This window comes from Oncorhynchus mykiss, chromosome 2, assembly GCF_013265735.2.
Source record: "Oncorhynchus mykiss isolate Arlee chromosome 2, USDA_OmykA_1.1, whole genome shotgun sequence".
Taxonomy (NCBI): Eukaryota; Metazoa; Chordata; class Actinopteri; order Salmoniformes; family Salmonidae; genus Oncorhynchus; species Oncorhynchus mykiss.
In genome coordinates this window covers 41,254,389-41,278,031 of record NC_048566.1, presented here as the reverse complement: position 1 = coordinate 41,278,031, position 23,643 = coordinate 41,254,389, and the positions used below count along the sequence as shown (strand labels likewise).

Genomic DNA, 23,643 nt, shown 5'->3' with positions numbered 1-23,643 from the left:
CTCATACTATAAAATAATACCATGGACTTCTAAGCGAATCTTGCCTGAAATGATCTACTGTAGCCTACAGCCATATAGCACAGCCAGATCAGTACCTAACATAAGGACAAATCGGAGTATGCTATTCTGTTTTGAAATACATTTTATTCATCTTGTTTAGACCCGTATAACATAATGGCTTTATTGTGAAGGTGTAAGGTAAATTACGTGGATTTATAAGACTTGTTAAATTGTAGAGGTTCCAAAGGTCTGCATCAGTGGCTTGTAAGCTGTGTGGAAGCCAGAAGATGTTAAATGTTTGTTAATTAACGGTCAATTACCGTGATATCAGCAGTTATTTGCTTGACCATCACTGGCTGACAAAGTGCTCTGGAGCAGGTTTTCATCAAGGATCTCCTATATTTCTCTGTTCATCTTTCCCTCGATCCTGACTAGTCTCACATTCCTTGTCGGTGAAAAACATCCCCACCGCATGATGCTGCCACCGTGCTTCTCTGTAGGGATGGTGCCAGGTTTCCTCCAGATGTGATGCTTGACATTCAGGCCAAAGATTTCAATCTTGGTTTCATCACACCAGAGAATCTTGTTCCTCATGGTCTGAAAGTCCTTTAGGTGCCTTTTGGCAAACTCAGTGGGCTTTCATGTGCCTTTTACTGAGGAGTGGCTTCCATCTGGCCACTCTACCATGAAGGCCTGATTGGTAGAGTTCTGCATAGATGGTTGTCCTCCTGGAAGATTCTCCCATCTGCACAGAGGAACACTGGACTTCTGTCAGAATGACCATTGGGTTCTTGGTCAGTTCCCTGACTAAGGCTTTTCTACTTCGATTGGGCAGCCAGCTCTAGGAATAGTCTTGGTGCTTCCAAACTTCTATAATTTTAAGAACGATGGAGGCTAGTGATGCATATATCGGTGAGCATATCGGAAGATATTAGCTAAAAATGCCAACATCGTCCCGATGTCTAGTTTAACGCCGATGTGCAAAACTGATATGAAAGCTGACATGCCTACCTATATAACTATATGTACCTACGGGTAGATGTAATGACGCCACAAAAAATACAGCGCTACACAGAACAAAAGCTGAAAAATACTAAGCGCACGCTTCCAAAAACTAAACAAATTCGGGTCGAGCAGTCATTTGAAAGATCAAGAAAATGTCAGTGTGACAATTCAAAGGCGAAATCCGTTAATGCCAAGATAATGGAATTCTTTGCCCTTGACGTTCAACCTTTCTGTTGTGGATTGTGGCTTTCGCCAACTGGTCGAGCACCGGTGCACATTACCAAGTTGGCGCTATTTTTCAGCTGTTGCCCTACCGGAGTTGCACAGTATTGTTGAAACTCATCCATGAGCTACTTGCTATGGGTGCCATTGCTATTAGCTTCACGACTGACATTTGGACCAGCGACTTCAGCACCATGAGCAAGCTGAGTTTGACAGCACAGTGGGTCGACAAGATTTCATACTGAGGAAAGTCGTATCGCATGCTTGAATGTGCTGGTTCTCATCCTGCTGCTGCCATTTTCAATGGCATTTGAGAACTTGTTTGAAACATGAACACACTCCAAGCGCCATTTGTAAAACTGACTCAAAATAAGCTAATCAACTGGGTCTGCAGCCAAAGTGATACCCTGCCATGGCATTGAAATGCCTGCTCAACATAACCCCACAGTATGTCTGCAATAAACTTGGAAAAGTACTCAAGGCTGTGAACAAGCGATTCGGTGTCATTCTCTCTGAGCCTCTTTACTGTTGCCACCATGCTCAATGCTATCTACAAGGACCACTACTTCGATGCAGACAAAGGGTTTACGTGAAATGTTACATACACCGCTGGACAAGATAGAAACTGACACGGTGACCATGCGCACCGAGGAAGAGGGGCCACAGACAGAGCTGGAACTTCACTGTTTCACATGTATGATGAAATCCTGGCTGAGAATGAAACGACTGAACGAACAAATGGGTTTTGATTATGTTTTACTGGTAATGCGGACATGTAAATGCCAACAAAATAACTTTTTGTGTAATATTTAACTACGCAAGTCAGTTAAGAACATATTCTTATTTACAACGATGGCCAAACCCGGACAATGCTGGGCCAATTGTGCGCCGCCCTATGGGACCCCCAATCACGTCCGGATGTGATACTTGCTGGATTTGAACCAAGGACTGTAGTGACATCACTTGCACTGAAATGCAGTGCCTTAGACCGCTGTGTGTGTTAACTATTTAACTGCACTACAATGCTTATAAGGATACATTTTCTTTTTTAATATTGGTGTTTTTGGGCACGGAAAATACTGGATATTGGTATCGACTAAAACATGTCGGTACATCCCTAATGGAGGACACTGTTCTTGTGAATCTTCATTGTTAGACACTTTTTGGTACCCGTCCCCAGATTTGTGCCTCGACACAATCCTGTCTCGGAGCTCTACGGACATTTCCTTCGAACTCATGGTTTTTGCTCTGACGTGCACTGTCAACTGTGGGACATTATATAGACAGGTGTGCCTTTCCAAATCATGCCAATCAATTGAATATACCACAGGTAGACTCCAATTTGTAGGAACATCTCAAGGATGATCAATGGAAACAGGATGCACCTGAGCTCAATTTCGAGTCTTATAGCAAAGGGTCTTAATACCTATGTAAATAAGCTATTTTTTTTAATTACTTTTGCAAAAAAGTCAACCTGTTTTCGCTTTGTTATTATGGGGTATTTAAGATTAAGGCTGTAATGAAACGGTGTCAAGGGGTCTGAGTACTTTCTGTGGGGGGTGTATACATATATCTGAGCACCCCTTCAAATTACTGGGTTCGGCTAGTTCACCCCACCCTTTGCTGACAGGTGTATAAAATCGAATGCACAGCCATGTAATCTCCATAGACAAACATTTGCAGTAGACTGGCCTTACTGAAGAGCTCCGTGACTTTGAACGTGGCACCATCATAGGATGACACCTTTCCAACAAGGATGTTACATTTCTGCCCTGCTACAGCTGCCCTGGTCAACTAAGTGCTGTTATTGTGAAGTGGAAATGTCTAGGTGCAACAACTGCTCAGCCACAAAATGGTAGGGCTCACAGAACAGGACCGCCAAGTGCTGAAGCATGTAGTGCGTAAAAATGGTCGGTCCTCGGTTGCAACACTCATTACTGAGTTCCAAACTGCCTCGAAGTCTGCACAAGAACTGTTCGTGAGGGGTTTCCATGGCCGAGCAGCCGCACAAGCCTAAGATCACCACGAGCAATACCAAGCGTTGAATGGAGTGGGTGAAGCTTGCCAGCATTGGACTCCGGAGCAGTGGAAATGCGTTCTCTGGAGTGATGAATCGCGCTTACCATTAAGCAGTTCGATGGATAAATCTGGGTTTGGCGGATGCCAAGAGAACAGCTAGCTAGCTACCTGCCCGACTTGCCTAGTGCCAACTGTCAAGTTTGTTGGAGGAGTAATATGGTATAATGGTCTGGGGCTGTTTTACATGGTTCGGGCTAGGCCCCTTAGTTTCAGTGAAGGGAGTTCTTAACTCTACAGCATACTGACATTCTAGAAGATTCTGTGCTTCTAAGTTTGGGGAAGACCCTTTCCTGTTTCAGCGTGACAATGCACCTGTGGAAAAAGCCAGGTCCATACAGAAATGGGTTGTCTAGTTCAGTGTGGAAGAACTTAACTGGCCTGCTCAGTGCACGGACTTCAACCCCATCAAATACCTTTGGGATGAATTGGAACATCAAGTGTGTGACTGGCCTAATTGCCCAACATCAGTGCCCGACCTCACCAATGCTCTTGTGGCTGAACATTAAGTGGAAAGCCTTCCCAGAACAGTGGAGGCTGTTGTAGCAGCAAATGGGGGACCAACTCCTATATATGCCTGTGATTTTAGAATGAGATGTTTGTTGAGCATGTTTCCACATAATTATAGTCATGTAGTGTGTTTTTGAACACCATAGATTATGACTAAATAAGACTGCATTTCCAGTTTTGTAAAGTCAGATTGATTTCTCTCTCCCCCCCCCCCCCCCCCCCCCCCCCTGAGTTTAATGGTGTCAGTGTTGAAGATGAATGTTTTAAACAGCCTGTGAATGTTCACACAAAATAAAAGTACTTTTGCTTCCCTGTCAGACTCTTGAAGGCCAAAAGGTGCAGCTCAAAGCTTGAAAATGAAAGGCCCTTGATTTGCCCTGAACTCTAGACCTGCTACATTCCAGAAATTGAAAAAGTACATCTGAATGGGGCTCAAAACACCCAACCTGCATCAGCCAACTCTAATGAAACAAGGCCACTAACTGTGAAATAATTTTTCTTTCAGGGATGGACAGGCCCTTTTTAACTATCTGGCGGAGAAACACAGCGTAAGTTTGGACCACTTTGCTGACATTTCACTTCTAAACTGCGTTTCTCATGACTCCTGTGTGAACCTGCTATTTAGGGAAGGGGGGGCGGGAAGGCCCAAGCAGGGAGACATGTAATGACTTCCCAAAACGTTAACTTTTTTTTTTAGGGGCTTTACAGCTTGCAGAAAAATCTGTGGACATTTTACAGTCTGTGGTGAATTGTTAAGAATATACAGAACAGCTCGAGACACATTGGTCTACCCGCAGAAATGCTGGTTGTCTAGATTTGGCGTGACCCCCCACCCCCCCCCCCCCCACCCCCGGAATCCTCCCACCCTGGCATCCCGCTGACCTGCACTCTGTCCTCAATGCACCTCTGCAGCGCGAAGGCCACTCGGCTGTTGGAAAGGGCGGTCCTCCGCTTCGCAGTGGCTCGCAACCACTGCCTGTCAAAGCCACACTGCATCTGAGACTGGCCTCGGTTCCCAAACTGACGGCAGCACGCTGTGATATGTCCTGAGTTAGCAGGAGTGTACCGTTCAGAGATATTCTACCCCCCATGAACATGTACCCGGCCCCCACCCACCTAATGGACATTTATCATTGTTACGGCGTAAAGATGGGGATGACTCTTTGCGAGGGTATCTGATTTCATTGGTCCTCAATTAGTGGCTCACACTAGATTCAGGATAAATGGAGTTGGCTCTGAGTTAGCCTGCCCCAGAGTAGGTTCGTTCTGAAGGATTTGTACTCATAGAAATTTTTCTTGGCTAAAAGGTTAGCCACTTAACTCAAGTTGAACTCAGACTTGACCAAAGTTGACTCCTCATACCTTATCCGTAGTATAGGGCTCAGGTCGGTTGTTGAAGACTTTTCCCAAATAGCCACAGGTGACAAAAGTAAATAGGCCTACGTATGGTAATGTTGTGACAGTCCGTATGGGATGTTGACATGGAGCTCCTTGTACACACAATTACACAGTGAAATTGCTCAAGTGCAGCAGATAACGGTATCAAGGATGTTACCAGCAAACCTCTGGTTGACCGTGCACTCTGCACCATATTTTACTGTCTGAGCAGGGATTCGAACCAGCAACACTCCCACTTGTGTAAATGGTCTAGGCAGCAGCTAATGGGGATCCATAATAAATACAGATATGAACTGCTCGGCTACATGCTGACCCCAATAATTAGTGATGGTAATCAAACAGAATGGGCGCTGAAATCGAACATGATTCTAGAATTGCCCTCCTTAGTTCAGCCATTCTGTTCCCTGTGGGGTGGTCTGGCATTGACTGGATGTAACACCATGGCTCTCATCTTGGACTAATCTTACATGAGGCCTGTGAGAAAGCTGACAATATGGTCATCATAAACAATTGCTGGTGTCATGTGTATATGCTCTAAATAGTTATCGGACGAAACCATTGATCAGCCCTCTTCTCTTCCAGTTCCGTCAGGAGTACCTGGACACTCTGTACAGATATGCCAAGTTCCAGTACGAGTGTGGAAACTACTCTGGGGCTGCCGAGTACCTCTACTTCTTCCGTGTCCTGGTAAGTCTAGTACCCCTTATTTCAGTGTACTCTTATGAAATATCAAACTGGCGACCTTGGATACTAGATGTTCACAGCAAGTTAATAGATCTAGAGACATTTTCTTTATTTGATATTACAGATTTGTACCCTTGAAACTTCATCAGTAGTTTTTGGAATAATAACTGGACCACTGACAAATGGACCCTACTGGGCAGTGCTATATATTAGCAAGCTCTTTAAGGGCAAACAGACAATGATTGAAGCTTCATTAAGAAGTATTAGTTTCTCAGGAACGACTCCCATTTTGTGCATTAATCACTTGTTCATGTGATTTGTATTTTTTTCCCCAGCAGTGGACAGTGTCAAACGCCATAAATTATGAGCAGTATACATCCACTTAACATTGCATTTTTGGAATTACACAATGTTTCCGTTGATGTATACTTTTTTGGCTTGACTCGTGTTATGAAAAATTGAATTTCCTACTTCACTGCTCGGTTGTTTGGCCAGGTTCTTTAATTTTTCAAAGGGCTAGCAGGTGGAAGAGAACACCCTCCGTTAATTGCATGTGAAAAGCTGCCGTCATTCCCTCATTCAATTCTCCACACGTCTTCAGTATTAGGATGAGTTGACGTTCAAGGACAAGGGTAGGATTTTTTTTTTTTTTTTTACTGTGCCAAGTGTTCAGCAGCAGACTTCATAATCTTTCTTTGGTCCTCTCGCTGGGCGGGCTGCAGTGGACGACTTATTGATTTTATAACACTGATAGCCAGAACTCCTTGTTAGGCTTATGAGTTACGTAACGTGTTCTGGTGGGCTTTGAAAAAGTGTGTACATGCGTACATACAATAGGCACACTCAAAAATAATCAACTGACTGAGAGAACAGGTTTACTAAACAAATAACTGGCCTACCAGTTAGGCTATACATTTACAAAGTCCACTCATTTAGGCCTATCTTGTTTGAATTAGGGATGTACATTTTTTTTTGCCTACTAACTAACCCCGGTTAATTAGTTCCAAACAGTAAAATTGACGTGACCAACAGAAAATACGATGCTGTTTAAGTGACTCAACTCTGTTTTCACTCTAATGTACAATTCTAAATGCAAAGGTCTGAATTTTGCTTCAAGCGGCAACCAGCTGTTTGGGGAGCTGCTAGGTAATATTCCTCTCTAACTATACTTTATATGCGGTGCCAATTTAATTCCACTAAATTCTGAAAAAGAACCCATAAACCGAGCTTGACCGGTCAAATGTATTTTCGGTTAACTGATAACATTGCTGGTTTTTTAATGTTTTGCAGCTAATTCCATTGCGTTCCTCAACCTGTGAGGCTATACACAGTATTTCCTTTTTGTTGTTTTGGCTAACATACGAGAGTCCGTGGTGCATGGAGGAGGGATTAAATCATTTTCACCAGCAGTAAAATGCTTTGGAAATCAGATAATACCAAATAGGGTTGGGGTGGATAGTAATTACAGTTCACTGAAAGTACTGGCAGTATTCTCGTTACACATGCGTACATCTTATTTCCTCTAAACAAAGGGATCATTGCGCTGGTGTTTGTGGCTTCTCTCCCGCTGCCCTCAGAAATCAGTGAAAGATGAACTACACAGAGAATGGGAAAGGTGCAGTAGGACTGTGTGCACTGCTGTAAAGAGTTGGAAACCTCTTAGGCCAAGAGAGGTGGTAACCTGACTGAGAGGGGAGGCCAGAGGAGTGTTTTGTGTCACAATAGAGTGGTGTAACACTAGATAAGTCCTGGGAATGGACATCCTGTGACCTCAGTGGAAGGTGCCACCAGATCTTCAGTGCTGCCTTTGTTAGTCTCTCTCCAGGACCAGTGGCATCTAAGGGCTACTCATTGTCTGAATGCTCGGCTGACCTTTTGCGCTATCGTTGACTTTAACGAGTTAAGTCGCCTAATGTTCTTCAGAAAACCTTGGCGTCAAACCTAATTTCCAAACAAAAAATAATCTGTTGGCCAATGAGGTTAATTTCTACTGTAGGAACCACCAGACCCAGTGTTGGTGCTTTTAGTCTGAGGTATGTTTTTATGGTCACACTGACCATGCACCATCACTACTATTACCTTGTGTTTCCCCTTTCAGAAGCCAATGTTGTTTTTTGTGAAGCTGTTTGCAAATTTGACGATAGAACTCGCCTACGTTTTTGGTGGTAGATTTCACCATTGTTACTCCAAAGCCAGGGTTTACCATTTCGTTTCTACTATCAGTGTCCTGTAATTCCTTCAACCAAATGAGCACAACCAGTGTTTTCCAAGTCTTATTCAATTGTTTTATTTTTGGGGGGTTGCGTCTGTCATTTGAGGTCTGGGGTATAGCAAAGACTTGTGCCAAAGCCAGTCTCGAAAAAATGCAAAGAATAAAATCAACACTTTACATGTTCATCAGAATGACAAATATTACAACCAACTTAGGTTTCCCATTGTAATTGACATTTGATACTCTCTCCCTCTGTTGTGAAGATGTCTGTGACTGGTCATGCACATTGGTGATGCTGGTGTCCTCTCCTGATAAACAGGCTTAGCAGGAACTCTGAGCAACGAGCTCTACTTTCTGTGAAACACCCTCTTAACCCAAAGCAGTTGGGCTCTTCTTTTTTTTGTTTTGTTGTTGATTGATTCTATGTGATGCACTCACATTTAAGTATGCTAGTGAGAGACATTGAAGACCAGATGATGGCGGCTCTTGATTAAACATGAGCAACCCCCCCCCCCCACACACACATCAAAAGCATGCAATCGATGCGCTCCCTCTCCGCACAGTTCTTTATGGTTTTTAGCTCAGTCTAAATAAGTTATGTAGATTATTTTCCAGTTTTGAATTTACTCCTCAAATCATTAGCCATTCATTTTCAATTTCAGCCAGGGCAGTTATTGTTACCAGATAGCCGCTGCCTCCTCTTGACAATCCAAAGGCTCATTTATTTAAAAAAATATATATTTTTTTTTACAAAAAATGCCTACATGTCCGTCTTTATACTTCATACCTGCTGCCCTATTTCCCCCCCCCCTGTTGTGGACCTCCCATTTTCTCAGACTGCCCCATGGTATGTGCACAAGTATTCAGGCTCCGTAAGTCATCAAACGTGGGAAAGCCAGTCAATTAAACAGAGGAAGCCAGGCTTGCAAAATCCAGGCCTCGGGTTCTGTTACAGTGTGGCGTAGCGCGAAAAGAGCAACTTATTCATAGCATCAGTGAATGTAGGTATTGGATGTTGCGAATAAAGATTGAGTGTCCCGACGGCTCTTCAGCACAGTAAATTTATTGTTGCTGGTCAGTAAGTGAAAATGTGCCTCTTTTCGCCAACAAATGGTAACTCTAGGTAACTGCTGGAAAAACCCTGGTATTGAAACTATTGTTGCGTGGCCACCAGTGAATGTCAGGGAGTGTGTAGAAAGCTGCCATAATGACATGGAGATCGGCCAAACCTAGCAGGCAGGGACTTCCAAGGCAGAAAAAACAAACTTTTTTATATATATAATTTTTTTTGACAGATGAAACAACAAGCTTTAAATTGGCACCGTGGTTGGCTTTTCTCCTAAATTATAATGCTTAATCTTTCTTATGAGGTCTCTTTTTTAATTTTTTTTATATATATAAAAAAAAAAAGTAATTTAAAGCAGTCCCAAGTTTTGTTTTATGATCAAAGGACTCTACTGTTGTGAGTGGATGAATGGGCTTCTGCTCCTCTTTGTGTGTTTTACTCTGGAAGACTACCTTGCTGCTGACTTTCCCCACTTGTTTTTTCCTTACCAGTATTCTTTTCCACCGATCACCCTTTTTATGTCACAGTTCATTTGAAAAGTTACTGTGTAGCCTAATAGTCTTCATGTAGCCTAGCAGGTAACCTAGCGGTTAGAGCGATGGGCCGCTAACTGGAAGGTTGCTCGTTCGAATACCCGACCCGATGAATTGAAAATCTGTTTGCCCTTGAGCAAGGCACCATAATTTGCTCGGGGACGCTGTACTGCTATGTCTGACCTTGTAAAACAACACTTAGGTGAAATTATCTGTTGTATGTAATATAAATATGTATTAATCCTTTCTTGATTATGTTTTTCTTAATCACTAAGAGATCCCAGCTGGTTTCCTTCTCCATCCATGGATCATTTGTGTCTCACAGTCCACTCTGGCCTTAAAGCAGGCACCCGCCCTCACTTCCTGGTTGACTCTTGTCACTGACTGCGTTTGGTGTTTATCATAAGCTACTGTGGGCCGGTGGTTCCCATGAGCCATAGGGTGGAGGCCTAGCTTTGATTAAGCACAATTGGTCCAGGTTTTGCCGGTGTAGGCCGTCATTCTAAATAAGAATTTGTTCTTAACTGACTTGCCTAGTTAAAGGTAAAAACAAATTAAACAGGAACTCATGACTTTGAGGATGGCTATCCCTTCAACTGTTTCTTGTTAGCATCATTTCATATATCAATACATTTAGCCTGTGATAATGGAAGAGTTGTATTAAGACTATAGATGGCATGATTCAACATGAGGTTTTCCTTTTGTGTTAATGGTAGGAGGTTATCGCAATTATATTTTAACATGCTTGAAAAGCTGTAGAAGTTATTGAAACATTCCTCAAGACATGCAGTTTGTACAGCTAAACAAAATTAAGTGTCCTGGCAATGTACCAGGCATAGACTTTGGAAAAGCATTTTATCTGGTTAGGACTTTTTTTGAAAAGCTTGATAGCCAATCGGGGACATTTCTTAAGGGCATTAACAGATTTGTCTTCGATGCCCTTTTCCATCAAATTAAGCATCCAAACGCTGTCATTTATCTAGATGGATTACCCTGGCTCGGCATAAATTATGAACACCTCCCAGATGGTGTTGAGAAACCCAGGCTGTTGCTGGTCACAGTGCATCAAGGTTTCTGTGGCTGGAGCAGGACCTCTGTTGGTGAACTCCAAGTGATAGACATTTTGGTAACTCTGCCTCTACTGCATGCTTCTCCTTGTAGCCTTGTTGATCAAAGTTATCAGATGTTGCACAAACCACCACCAGAAGTAGTAGCACCATACACACTTCATTAATGTCCATTCAGAGAGGGGCTGAAGGCAAGAGGGGATTGACCGGAGGTCTGAGAAACAGCGATGGAGTTTTCCTTCAAAGATGCTAGATGTGCCCTCCATTCCATCTACTCTCATTTTGCGTGTATATCTTCAATGTTCTCTCCAATTGCAACTGCTAATTTAAATATCCAATTGAGTTATTTTAAGGGATTAATATCTGAACCCAGTTGTGAACTCAAGGTTTCTTCAACCATTTCCTTTTAGATAGAATCTGAACCATGTAATTGTGGTATGGAGATGTTACCGACAAGCTGACCTTTGACCTGCAGACCCTGCCCCAGAAACGTCACAACCACAGGGACCAAGGTGGTAGCTTGAACTAGGCAGAGCTAAATTTAAATGACACATTCCTTTCTTGACTACAGAGTAGGGCCAAAGCTGAAATGCCCTATCTCCATCTTTAGTGATGTGTGTTGTCTTCCCAAGGCTGTGTGCCACCCTGCACATTTTTCAAGAGTTGCAGCATTAATTAAATAACAGTAACAATGTTTTGGCACATTGTACGGAGAAGCTCACATATGCTTCAAATGTGCTCCTAGTTAGGGTGGTAATCTGAAAGGATTGCGGAACATCTGCAATGCAGCAGTTATCGTATCACAAAGTGCAGCAAATTAGGTTTTATAAAAAGCTAAACATTCATTTCTCTTTCTGTCAAGTCCCATTCCCTCAGGATGACATAATTTAATCAGTTTATCCAGTATAAATAAGAAAAGTAACTCCACCGAACAGTTTTGCTTGCCAAAGCCAAGCGGCGGTGGCAACAGCCACTACTTCACTGACTGTCCCTGAGCGTGCGTGTGTGCGAGCACACGGTTTGTACACTGAGGCATTTATCGGGATTAGATCTGCCAGTGCCTGGTCATTTTGCAGGTGGGTTGAGTTCTGCTGCTGTGTGAGGTGATGCTTTGTTTATGTTCTAACAAGTATGACATGTCTTTTCCCAGGTCCCGGCCACAGACAGGAATGCCCTGAACTCCCTGTGGGGGAAGCTGGCCTCTGAGATCCTGATGCAGAACTGGGAGGCTGCGATGGAAGACCTCACCCGCCTGAGGGAGACTATCGATAACAATGTAAATGCCCCACTTCTCAGAATTTGACACTGCACTCTGATTCCCTTATGTAGATTTGACTCCCTTATTGACCGCTTCGTGTTTCAACAAAGCGCTGTTGCGGCTTGATGCCCCACCCCATTTCAGTCCTGACTCCAGAGGATCTGGAAATGGGGCAGTTATGTGGATCTAGTTTTTAAAATTGTATTTTTTGGATGGATAGCTGGGAAGGATGCAGGTGTGCGGCCTCTGGCTTACAAGGAAAACGTTTGAAAGGGAACTGAGACCTCACGTTCTTAAAGTACTCTGAACTTTTTAATTGTCTTCAAGTATACTGTATTGTCACCTCAATCAGAACTAGTAAATAATGACAACTCTCTCCTGTCCAGTCGGTGAGCTCCCCCCTCCAGTCTCTTCAGCAGAGGACCTGGCTGATCCACTGGTCCCTATTCGTCTTCTTTAACCACCCCAAAGGCAGAGACAACATCATTGAGCTCTTCCTGTATCAGCCACAGTAAGTATTTTCATCTCTGACACACTGGAGTTCTGTAAAACACTGTTGGCTCATTTAGACCTGATGACTAACCCTCCTTAACATATTGCTCTGTAGAAGCTGCCATCTCTACAGTCTGAGGCGCAGTGTCTTCACTGATCCACACTAAACCCTTGAGTGACCCAAGAGGTGATTGTTAAAATGTGGCCTGCTGGTCGTCCTTGGTAGGGATAATTTCCTTCCATTCTCCCCAAAGAAGAGGCACAGTAGAGGGCTGAACCTTGGGCCCCAGGGTTTGCTCCTGGCCCAGGAGAGACAAAAAGTGGTTCAGCTGGCAGCCGCCTGGGTCAGGTCCTTCTAACTGTGGAGAAAGTACACGTTTTTATTAGACTAACTTGATTTTGAAAAGGAAGCCATTTACTCTTAACTTTGGGAAGGGGGCTGCTTCAAAAACCTACTTGGGGTATTTTTTTAAAAAGTAGTTTCAGTCCGTTTGTTTTTGTGTGGTCTCTTTACTCTCGAAGCTGCAAGTTAGTCCATGTGTATTGCAGATCAGAAAAACTCAGAACTGTGTAAAATGTATACACAAACTATTATAATGCATCCCCCCATTCTGATTGCCGGTTTGTGTAATTGAACCGATGATTGTAGTCAACTGAAGGTATGACATGCCACCACAACATAGCAGATATGGAAGTCTGGTTCTGAGTTTTACTTAGTTTTTAATTTAATTTAAAAAATAAATGTATTTAACAAGGTTGGCAAGTTGAGAACAAGTTCTCATTTACAATTGCAACCTGGCCAAGATAAAGCAAAGCAGTTCGACACATACAACAGCACAGAGTTACACATGGAGTAAAACCAACATAGTCAATAATACAGTAGAAACAAGTCTATATACGATGTGAGCAAATGAGGTGAGAAGGGAGGTAAAGGCAAAAAAAGGCCATGGTGACAAAGTAAATACAATATAGCAAGTAAAACACTGGAATGGTAGATTTGCAGTGGAAGAATGTGCAAAGTAGAACTAAAAATAATGGGGTGCAAAGGAGCTAAATAAATAAATAAAATAAATACAGTAGGGAAAGAGGTAGTTGTTTGGGCTAAATTATAGATGGGCTATGTACAGGTGCAGTAATCTGTGACCTGCTCTGACAGCTGGTGCTTTAAGCTAGTGAGGGAGATAAGCGTTTCCAGTTTCAGAGATTTTTGTAGTTTGTTCCAGTCATTGGCAGCAGAGAACTGGAAGGAGAGGCGGCCAAAGAAAGAATTGGTTTTGGGGGTGACCAGAGAGATATACCTGCTGGAGCGCGTGCTACAGGTGGGTGATGCTATGGTGACCAGCGAGCTGAGATCGGGGGGGACTTTACCTAGCAGGGTCTTGTAGATGACATGGAGCCAGTGGGTTTGGCGACGAGTATGAAGCGAGGGCCAGCCAATGAGAGCGTAGAGGTCGCAATGGTGGGTAGTATATGGGGCTTTGGTGACAAAACGGATGGCACTGATTGACTGCATCCAATTTGTTGAGTAGGGTATTGGAGGCTATTTTGTAAATGACATCGCCGAAGTCGAGGATTGGTGGGATGGTCAGTTTTACGAGGGTATGTTTGGCAGCATGAGTGAATGATGCTTTGTTGCGAAATAGGAAGCCAATTCTAGATTTAACTTTGGATTGGAGATGTTTGACGTGGGTCTGGAAGGAGAGTTTACAGTCTAACCAGACACCTAGGTATTTGTAGTTGTCCACGTATTCTAAGTCAGAACCGTCCAGAGTAGTGATGTTGGACAGGCGGGCAGGTGCAGGCAGCGATCGGTTGAAGAGCATGCATTTAGTTTTACTTGTTTTTAAGAGCAATTGGAGGCCACGGAAGGAGAGTTGTATGGCATTGAAGCTTGCCTGGAGGGTTGTTAACAGTGTCCAAAGAAGGGCCAGAAGTATACAGAATGGTGTCGTCTGCATAGAGGTGGATCAGAGACTCACCAGCAGCAAGAGCGACATCATTGATGTATACAGAGAAGAGTCGGTCCAAGAATTTAACCCTGTGGCACCCCCATAGACTGCCAGAGGTCCGGACAACAGACCCTCTGATTTGACACACTGAACTCTATCAGAGAAGTAGTTGGTGAACCAGGCTAGGCAATCATTTGAGAAACCAAGTCTGCCGATGAGAATGTGGTGATTGACAGTCGAAAGACTTGGCCAGATCAATGAATACGGCTGCACAGTAATGTTTCTTATCGATGGCGGGTAAGATATTGTTTAGGACCTTGAGCGTGGCTGAGGTGCACCCATGACCAGCTCTGAAACCAGATTGCATAGCAGAGAGGGTATGGTGAGATTCAAAATGGTCTGTAATCTGTTTGTTGACTTGGCTTTCGAAGACCTTAGAAAGGCAGGGTAGGATAGATATAGGTCTGTAGCAGTTTGGGTCAAGAGTGTTGACCTTTGACGAGGGGGATGACTGCAGCTGCTTTCCAATCTTTGGGAATCTCAGACGACACGAGAGGTTGAATAGGCTAGTAATAGCGGTGGCAACAATTTCGGCAGATAATTTTAGAAGGAAGAAAGGGTCCAGATTGTCTAGCCCGGCTGATTTGTAGGGGTCCAGATTTTGCAGCTCTTTCAGAACGTCAGCTGACTGGATTTGGGAGAAGGAGAAATGGGGAAGGCTTGGGCGAGTTGCCGTGGAGGATGCAGTACTGTTGACCGGGGTAAGGGTAGCCAGGTGGAAAGCATGGCCAGCTGTAGAAAAATGCTTATTGAAATTCTCAATTATAGTGGATTTATCAGTGGCGACAGTGTTTCCTATCTTCAGTGCAGTGGGCAGCTGGGAGGTGTTCTTTTTCTTGCTAAAAGCAATGAGAATTGGTCGTCTAGAACGTCTGGAACAGAGAGTAAAAGGTTTCTGGGGGCGATAAAATAGCTTCAAGGTATAATGTACAGACAAAGATATGGTAGGATGTGAATACATTGGAGGTAAACCTAGGTATTGAGTGATGATGAGAGAGATATTGCCTCTAGAAACATCATTGAAACCAGGAGATGTCATCGCATGTGTGGGTGGTGGAACTAATAGGTTGGATAAGGTATAGTGAGCAGGACTAGAGGCTCTACAGTGAAATAAGCCAATAAACACTAACCAGAACAGCAATGGACAAGGCATATTGACATTAAGGAGAGGCATGCTTAGTCGTGATCAAAAGGGTCCAGTGAGTAGTGAGGTTCTTTGGGGTCACGGCGGTTCAGACAGCTAGCATTGGATGGAGGTCTGTTTTTAGCCACCTTGTGCGTTTCCGTCGGTAGGATTAGTGGGGTTCCGTGTGCTAGAGGGGATCAATCCAATTCGAAGAAAGAAAAAAAATAGATATAGAGCAGCCAATAAGACAGCTAGCGATTAGCGGACCGCAGATGGGCGTTCAGGTAACCTCGCGACGGAGGAGCCAGCTGGATAACTCCCTCGGGCAGATAACGTCGGTAGTCCAGTTGTGAAGGCCCGGTGGGGCTCCGTGTTGGCAGTAAAACGGGTCCGGATAGGTGATTGTAGCCCAGGAGTGACTGATGGAACTCTTCAGCTGGCTAGCTCCGCAATAGTTGATGTTTGCTCCGAAATCGACGTAAGCCGATAGTCACACGGATAGCAGCTAGCTAGCTGCGAGATCCAAGTATAAATGTACAGAGCTTGCGGTTGAAATCCGGGGACATGGAGAGAAAAATAGGTCCGGTATGTTCCGGTCCAAGCCGCACAAAACTGCCGATAGATTTTCGAGTTAAAGGATAGCTGATGACCACAAACCGTGGTTAGCTGAATACTAACGATTAGCCAGTAAAGAAGCTGGCTAGGGAACACTTAACCTGTTAGAGCTCTAGGGGCGCTATTTCATTTTTGGATAAAAAATGTTCCCGTTTTAAGCGCAATATTTTGTCACGAAAAGATGCTCGACTATGCATATTCTTGACAGTTTTGGAAAGAAAACACTCTGAAGTTTCAGAATCTGCAAAGATTTTGTCTGTAAGTGCCCCAGAACTCATTCTACAGGTGAAACCAAGATGATGCATCACCCAGGAATTAGCAGAATTTCTGAAGCTCTGTTTTCCATTCTCTCCTTATATGGCTGTGATTGCGCAACGAATGAGCCTACACTTTCTGTCGTTCGCCCAAGGTCTTAGCAGCATTGTGACGTATTTGTAGGCATATCATTGGAAGATTGACCATAAGAGACTACATTTTCCAAGTGTCCGCCTGGTGTCCTGCGTCGAATTCGGTGCGCAATTGCCAGCTGCTTCTACTTTACCATTTGATTCAGGGGAGAAAGCATGTGTCCAAGAACGATGTATCAATGAAGAGATATGTGAAAAACACCTTGATGATTGATTCTAAACAACGTTTGCCATGTTTTCAGTCGATATTATGGAGTTAATTTGGAAAAAAGTTTGCGTTTTGAGGACTGAATTTATGGATTTTTTTTGGTAGCCAAATGTGATGTATAAAAAGGAGCTCTTTCTAATACACAAGGAATCTTTTTGGAAAAACTGAGCATCTGCTATCTAACAGAGTATCCTCATTGAAAACATCAGAAGTTCTTCAAAGGTAAATTATTTTATTTGAAGGCTTTTATGTTTTTGTTAATGTTGCGTGCTGGATGCTAACGCTAATGCTAACGCGAAATGCTAACTCTAGCTAGCTACTTTTACACAAATTATTGTTTTCCTATGGTTGAGAAGCATATTTTGAAAATCTGAGATGACAGTGTTGTTTACAAAAGGCTAAGCTTGAGAGATGGCATATTTATTTCATTTCATTTGCGATTTTCATAAATAGTTAACGTTGTGTTATGCTAATGAGCTTGCTGATAGATTTACACAATCCTGGATACAGGGGTTTTTTCATAGCTAAACGTGACGCAGAAAACGGAGCGATTTGTCCTAAACAAATAATCTTTCAGGAAAAACTGAACATTTGCTATCTGAGAGTCTCCTCATTGAAAACATCTGAAGTTCTTCAAAGGTAAATGATTTTTTTGAATGCTTTTCTGTTTTTTTGTGTAAATGTTGCCAGCTGAATGCTAATGCTAAATGCTACGTTAGCCATCAATACTGTTACACAAATGCTTGTTTTGCAATGGTTGAGAAGCATATTTTGAAAATCTGAGATGACAGTGTTGTTAACAAAAGGCTAAGCTTGAGAGCTAGCATATTTATTTCATTTCATTTGCGATTTTCATGAATAGTTAACGTTGCGTTATGGTAATGAGCTTGAGTCTGTATTCACGAACCCGGATCCGGGATGGGGAGATCAGAAAGGTTAAACAGCACAATGTTTATTTTATTTATTTTATTTTACCTTTATTTAACTAGGCAAGTCAGTTAAGAACAAATTCTTATTTTCAATGACGGCCTAGGAACAGTGGGTTAACTGCCTGTTCAAGGGCAGAGTGACAGATTTGTATCTTGTCAGCTCAGGGGATTTGCAACCTTCCGGTCACTAGTCCAACGCTCTAACCACTAGGCTACCCTGCCGCCCCAATGTAACTCCAAGTCAATCACACTTCTCTGAAATCAAACTGTCCACTTAGGAAGCAACACTGATTGACAATAAATTTCACATGCTGTTGTGCAAATGGAATAGACAACCGGTGGAAATTCTAGGCAATTAGCAAGACCCAGCAGCAGGACCGCTACCTTCGCCTTTGTGCAAGGAGGAGCAGGAGGAGCACTGCCAGAACCCTGCAAAATGACCTCCAGCAGGCCACAAATGTGCATGTCTGCTCAAACAGTCAGTAACAGACTCCATGAGGGTGGTATGAGGGCCCGACGTCCACAGGTGGGGGTTGTGCTTACAGCCCAACACGGTGCAGGATGTTTTTCTTTTGCCAGAGAACACCAAGATTGGCAAATTCGTCACTGGCGCCCTGTGCTCCTCACAGATGAAAGCAGGTTCACACTGAGCACATGTGACAGACGTGACAGTCTGGAGACCCCGTGGAGAACGTTCTGCTGCCTGCAACATCCTCCAGCATGACCGGTTTGGTGGTGGGTCAGTCGTGGTGTGGGGTGGCATTTCTTTGGGGGGCCGCACAGCCCTCCATGTGCTCGCCAGAGGTAGCCTGACTGCCATTAGGTACCGAGATGAGCTCCTCAGACCCCTTGTGAGACCATATGCTAGTGCGGTTGGCCCTGGGTTCCTCCTAATGCAAGACAATGCTCGACCTCATGTGGCTGGAGTGTGTCAGCAGTTCCTGCAAGAGGAAGGCATTGATGCTATGGACTGGCCCGCCCGTTCCCCAGACCTGAATCCAATTGAGCACATCTGGGACATCATGTCTCGCTCCATCCACCAACGCCACGTTGCACCACAGACTGTCCAGGAGTTGGCGAATGCTATAGTCCAGGTCTGGGAGGAGATCCCTCAAGAGACCATCCGTCACCTCATCAGGAGCATGCCCAGGCGTTGTAGGGAGGTCATACAGGCACGTGGAGGCCACACACACTACTGAGCCTCATTTTGACTTGTTTTAAGGACATTACATCAAAGTTGGATCAGCCTGTAGTGTGGTTTTCCACTTTAATTTTGAGTGACTCCAAATCCAGACCTCCCAAGGGTTGATAAATTGGATTTCCATTGATAATTTGTGATTTTTGTTGTCAGCACATTCAACTATGTAAAGAAAAAAGTATTTAAGAATATTTCATTCATTCAGATCTAGGGTGTTATTTTAGTGTTCCCTTTTATTTTTTTGAGCAGTGTATGTATAAAAAGGTATGTGAAGAAAGTTGGAAATATATATATATATATATATATATATATCACACACACACACAACAAGACGAGGACAAAAGACGTCTGACTGCTATGCCATCTTGGTGACACATGAATGAAAGGCTGCCCAATAATTAGTCATGAAAAGCTCACACAAACATCTGTTTGGACAAACTTGAGGGAGTGTTTGCGTTGCAATTTCAGTCAAGACACCACTTAATTCCACAGTGAGGCTTGGCCTCATTCCCTCACCCCTTGACCATTACTTCCTTTGGCCAAAGTTGGTGGCTAGGCCTTAGTTTAATGTTTGACCTCTGTTACCCACAGTCAGCAAAAGTTGCATCAGGCCTTCCTAGTTTGTGTTATTGAAAACCTCTACTGAGTTCAAGGGCACTCACGGTGAGAATATTATCATGAGGTGATCTATGATGTAGGTGCAAAGGGGGAAACTAATACTTTAGTAATGCTATCCAAGCTCTCACCATTGGTTTACATTGTTCTATCAATCTCAGGTGGTTAATGAAATCTCGCTCTCTACCCCTCATCTCCACTCTCCTATCCCGTCTCTCTCCTCATTATTCACGCTCACTCACACGCACTGGGTTGAAATCCTTCCTTTTTGACTCTGTTGTGGAAAGGTAAACCCTAATTGTTTCAAGCTAAGGTTAGCGAACATAAGATGGACATTCAGTGGGCTCTAAAGTGCCAGCAGTTCACTCGCATTTGCCAGTGAAATACATTAAATGCAAATACGAAACTAACTGGTCGCATTTGCGAGTGTGATACTTTTAATTCTGCGTCTCGTTAGTTATATTTTCCATGTAACATTACGAGGATCACACAACCTGATGCACTGTAATTAGTATGTACAGTGGGGCAAAAAAGTATTTAGTCAGCCACCAATTGCGCAAGTTCTCCCACTTAAAAAGATGAGGCCTGTAATTTTCATCATAGGTACACTTCAACTATGACAGACAAAATGAGAAAAAAGAATCCAGAAAATCACATTGTAGATTTTTAATGAATTTATTTGCAAATGATGGTGGAAAAAAATATTTGGTCACCTACAAACAAGCAAGATTTCTGGCTCTCACAGACCTGTAACTTCTTCTTTAAGAGGCTCCTCTGTCCTCCACTTGTTACCTGTATTAATGGCACCTGTTTAAACTTGTTATCAGTATAAAAGACACCTGTTCACAACCTGTCACACTCCAAACTCCACTATGGCCAAGACCAAAGAGCTGTCAAAGGACACCAGAAACAAAATTGTAGACCTGCACCAGGCTGGGAAGACTGAATCTGCAATAGGTAAGCAGCTTGGTTTGAAGAAATCAACTGTGGGAGCAATTATTAGGAAATGGGAGACATACAAGACCACTGATATCTCTCGATCTGGGGCTCCACGCAAGATCTCACCATGTGGGGTCAAAATGATCACAAGAACGGTGAGCAAAAATCCCAGAACCACACGGTGGGACCTAGTGAATGACCTGCAGAGAGCTGGGACCAAAGTAACAAAGCCTACCATCAGTAACACTACGCCGCCAGGGACTCAAATCCTGCAGTGCCAGACGTGTCCCCCTGCTTAAACCAGTACATGTCCAGGCCCGTCTGAAGTTTGCTAGAGAGCATTTGGATGATCTAGAAGAAGATTGGGAGAATGTCATATGGTCAGATTAAATCAAAATATAACTTTTTGGTAAAAACTCAACTCGTCGTGTTTGGAGGACAAAGAATGCTGAGTTGCATCCAAAGAACACCATACCTACTGTGAAGCATGGGGGTGGAAACATCATGCTTTGGGGCTGTTTTTCTGCCAAGGGACCGGACGACTGATCCGTGTTAAAGGAAAGAATGAATGGGGCCATGTATCGTGAGATTTTGAGTGAAAACCTTCCACCCGCAAGGGCATTGAAGATGAAACGTGGCTGGGTCTTTCAGCATGACAATGATACCAAGCTCACCGCCCGGGCAACGAAGGAGTGGCTTCGTAAGAAGCATTTCAAGGTCCTGGAGTGACCTAGCCAGTCTCCAGATCACAACCCCATAGAAAATCTTTGGAGGGAGTTAAAAGTCTGTTGCCCAGCAACAGCCTCAAAACATCACTGCTCTAGAGGAGATCTGCATGGAGGAATGGGCCAAAATACCAGCAACGGTGTGTGAAGACTTACAGAAAACATTTGACCTCTGTCATTGCCAACAAAGAGTATATAACAAATTATTGAGAAACTTTTATTGACTAAACACTTATTTTCCACCATAATTTGCAAATAAATTCATTGTAGGATTTTTGATGTGATTTTCTGGATTTTTTTTTCCTTCTCATTTTGTCTGTCATAGTTGAAGTGAACCTATGATAAATTACAGGCCTCATCTTTTTAAGTGGGAGAACTTGGGGTGTTGTGGTCTGCCACGAAGTCCGACAACTACAAAAGGAGAGGAAAGGGGGCTTCTCCAACCAGGTGGAGGATCGCTCACCGCCTAGCCCGCCTGCTCACTGCTGATTTTAGACCCCAGCATCACAAGTGCCACAGGCCCACTTGTCCCTGTAATTGTTTCAACTAATTTAACTGTCGTCTGCGGTGTTCCCTCCCTCTGAAAAACACGTTTCTCCATCCTAATCTATCAGAGCTGAAGGAGCCGGAAGTGGCAGGGAAACCCCACTTCCTCTTTAGAAATGTAATTTGGTCTGTGGATTGAATGGGGGGGGTCAATGGTAGCTATTCAGATAAGGATGAAGAGAAGTTATACAATTAACTCATGTTGAACACTGTATGTGTGTAAGTTTTTTGTACGAAAGTGTGTTGGGAAAGGACTTGTAACACTGTCTGCAGAGTAAGAATGTTGTCTAGGGTTCTAATTGGCTTCTAACAAGGCCCCCTCTCGTGCTCAGCCCTTAGCAAGTTGACCTGTGGCTGAAAAACAAGGCCCTGAAGGATAGGGTTTCAGCTACTGGGCAGATCCCCTGCTCGGTGATCTGTGTCTACTGCGGAGGCCAGGGTTTCCTTTCCTCCCCTCTGCCTATACAGGGGGTAATGAAAAGGAGTGCTTAAACCCATGTCATGCAGAGAATGCGCTATTACAATGCACATGTCTGTTTGGTTGATAAGGTCAGAAGTCCTAAATGCATGGGCCTAATTGCTTAGTTAATTGTGTACCAAAAATAGACCTTTATGCCCTTCAACCTATGCATACACCAACAGTTTATCAACTTCGTATAGCCTTCACCTCCATAAATATCAACTTGCTTTTTTTTGTTGCCATGTAGTTCCTCCAGTCCTTAAGACCCCTGATTATTTGTTCTTGTCATAACCTTTTTGTTTTGTGATTTCAGGTACCTCAACGCCATTCAGACCATGTGCCCACACATCCTGCGTTACCTGACCACTGCTGTCATCACAAACAAAGACGTTCGCAAGCGGCGGCAGGTCCTGAAAGATCTGGTCAAGGTCATACAGCAGGTATAAACAATCTGAACACATTCCTTACCCCAATTTCTCAAAACACATTTCTTACAAATTTTCTATCACAGTAACATGTTAGCCAACCTCAGTGTAGGATTGGCCATTTTGATACACGATGTCACCAACTATTAGGGAAAGGGGTTGTACAACTGAATGCATTCAACTGAAAAGTCTTCTGCATTTAACCCAACCCCATTAAAGGCCAGAATCCACACATCTATGAGCAGTGTAAGGCCTTGGCTGATAAACATGCTTCTCTTAGAGTATACTCTATCAGAGATCTGGTCCTGGCTAGAGGTCTTGAACCCATTACATTTGATAAATAGCAGCAGACGGTCTGATTGTAGAGTACCGATTTCTTCCCAAACCCAACATCGGTAGCTTCTTCAGAGATCAATGGCTCTGAAAGCTAAATAAGCGCCGTCTCGGTGGGCTCTGTGTAATCACTAAAACATGTGCTCTATGCTTGTTCTGTCTTTTTGGTCTTCTTGGGTCTCTCCCCCTAGCATTGGTTTGGAATTGTTTAGGGGACTTTTTGAATCTGCTTTTATTCACTGCCTTGTAAATTCTACTGTTTGGTTAGCCATGGTTCTCCACATTTGACTTTTGTTTTTAGTAATGGGTTGGAGGCATGCTGCCTTGCCTAGTCGAACCTGTGCTATGTCCACTGCTGAACAATAAAGAGAGCACACACCGGCATGTGCAAATTGTTAGAAATCTTCTTTTCCATTTCCAGGAGTCCTACACCTACAAAGATCCCATCACAGAGTTTGTGGAGTGCCTGTATGTAAACTTTGACTTTGACAGCGCTCAGAAGAAACTGAGGGAGTGTGAGTCGGTAAGTCCCAGCTTTCCCCCGGCACGCACCCACTCATCAATGTGCAATAGATTTTGAGTAAT

General features: G+C 43.6%; 1 protein-coding gene across 1 annotated transcript in view; it reads left to right on the top strand.

Annotated features, from left to right (window-relative positions):
• Positions 1 to 23,643, top strand: part of LOC110489806 (eukaryotic translation initiation factor 3 subunit E) — a 45,871-nt gene that overhangs the window by 7,731 nt on the left and 14,497 nt on the right. The window contains exons 4-9 of the mRNA XM_021562732.2: positions 4,319 to 4,361; positions 5,794 to 5,898; positions 11,924 to 12,049; positions 12,418 to 12,542; positions 22,614 to 22,740; positions 23,480 to 23,581. Coding sequence (XP_021418407.1) covers positions 4,319 to 4,361; positions 5,794 to 5,898; positions 11,924 to 12,049; positions 12,418 to 12,542; positions 22,614 to 22,740; positions 23,480 to 23,581 — 628 coding nt within the window. The remainder of the gene's footprint in view (positions 1 to 4,318; positions 4,362 to 5,793; positions 5,899 to 11,923; positions 12,050 to 12,417; positions 12,543 to 22,613; positions 22,741 to 23,479; positions 23,582 to 23,643) is intronic.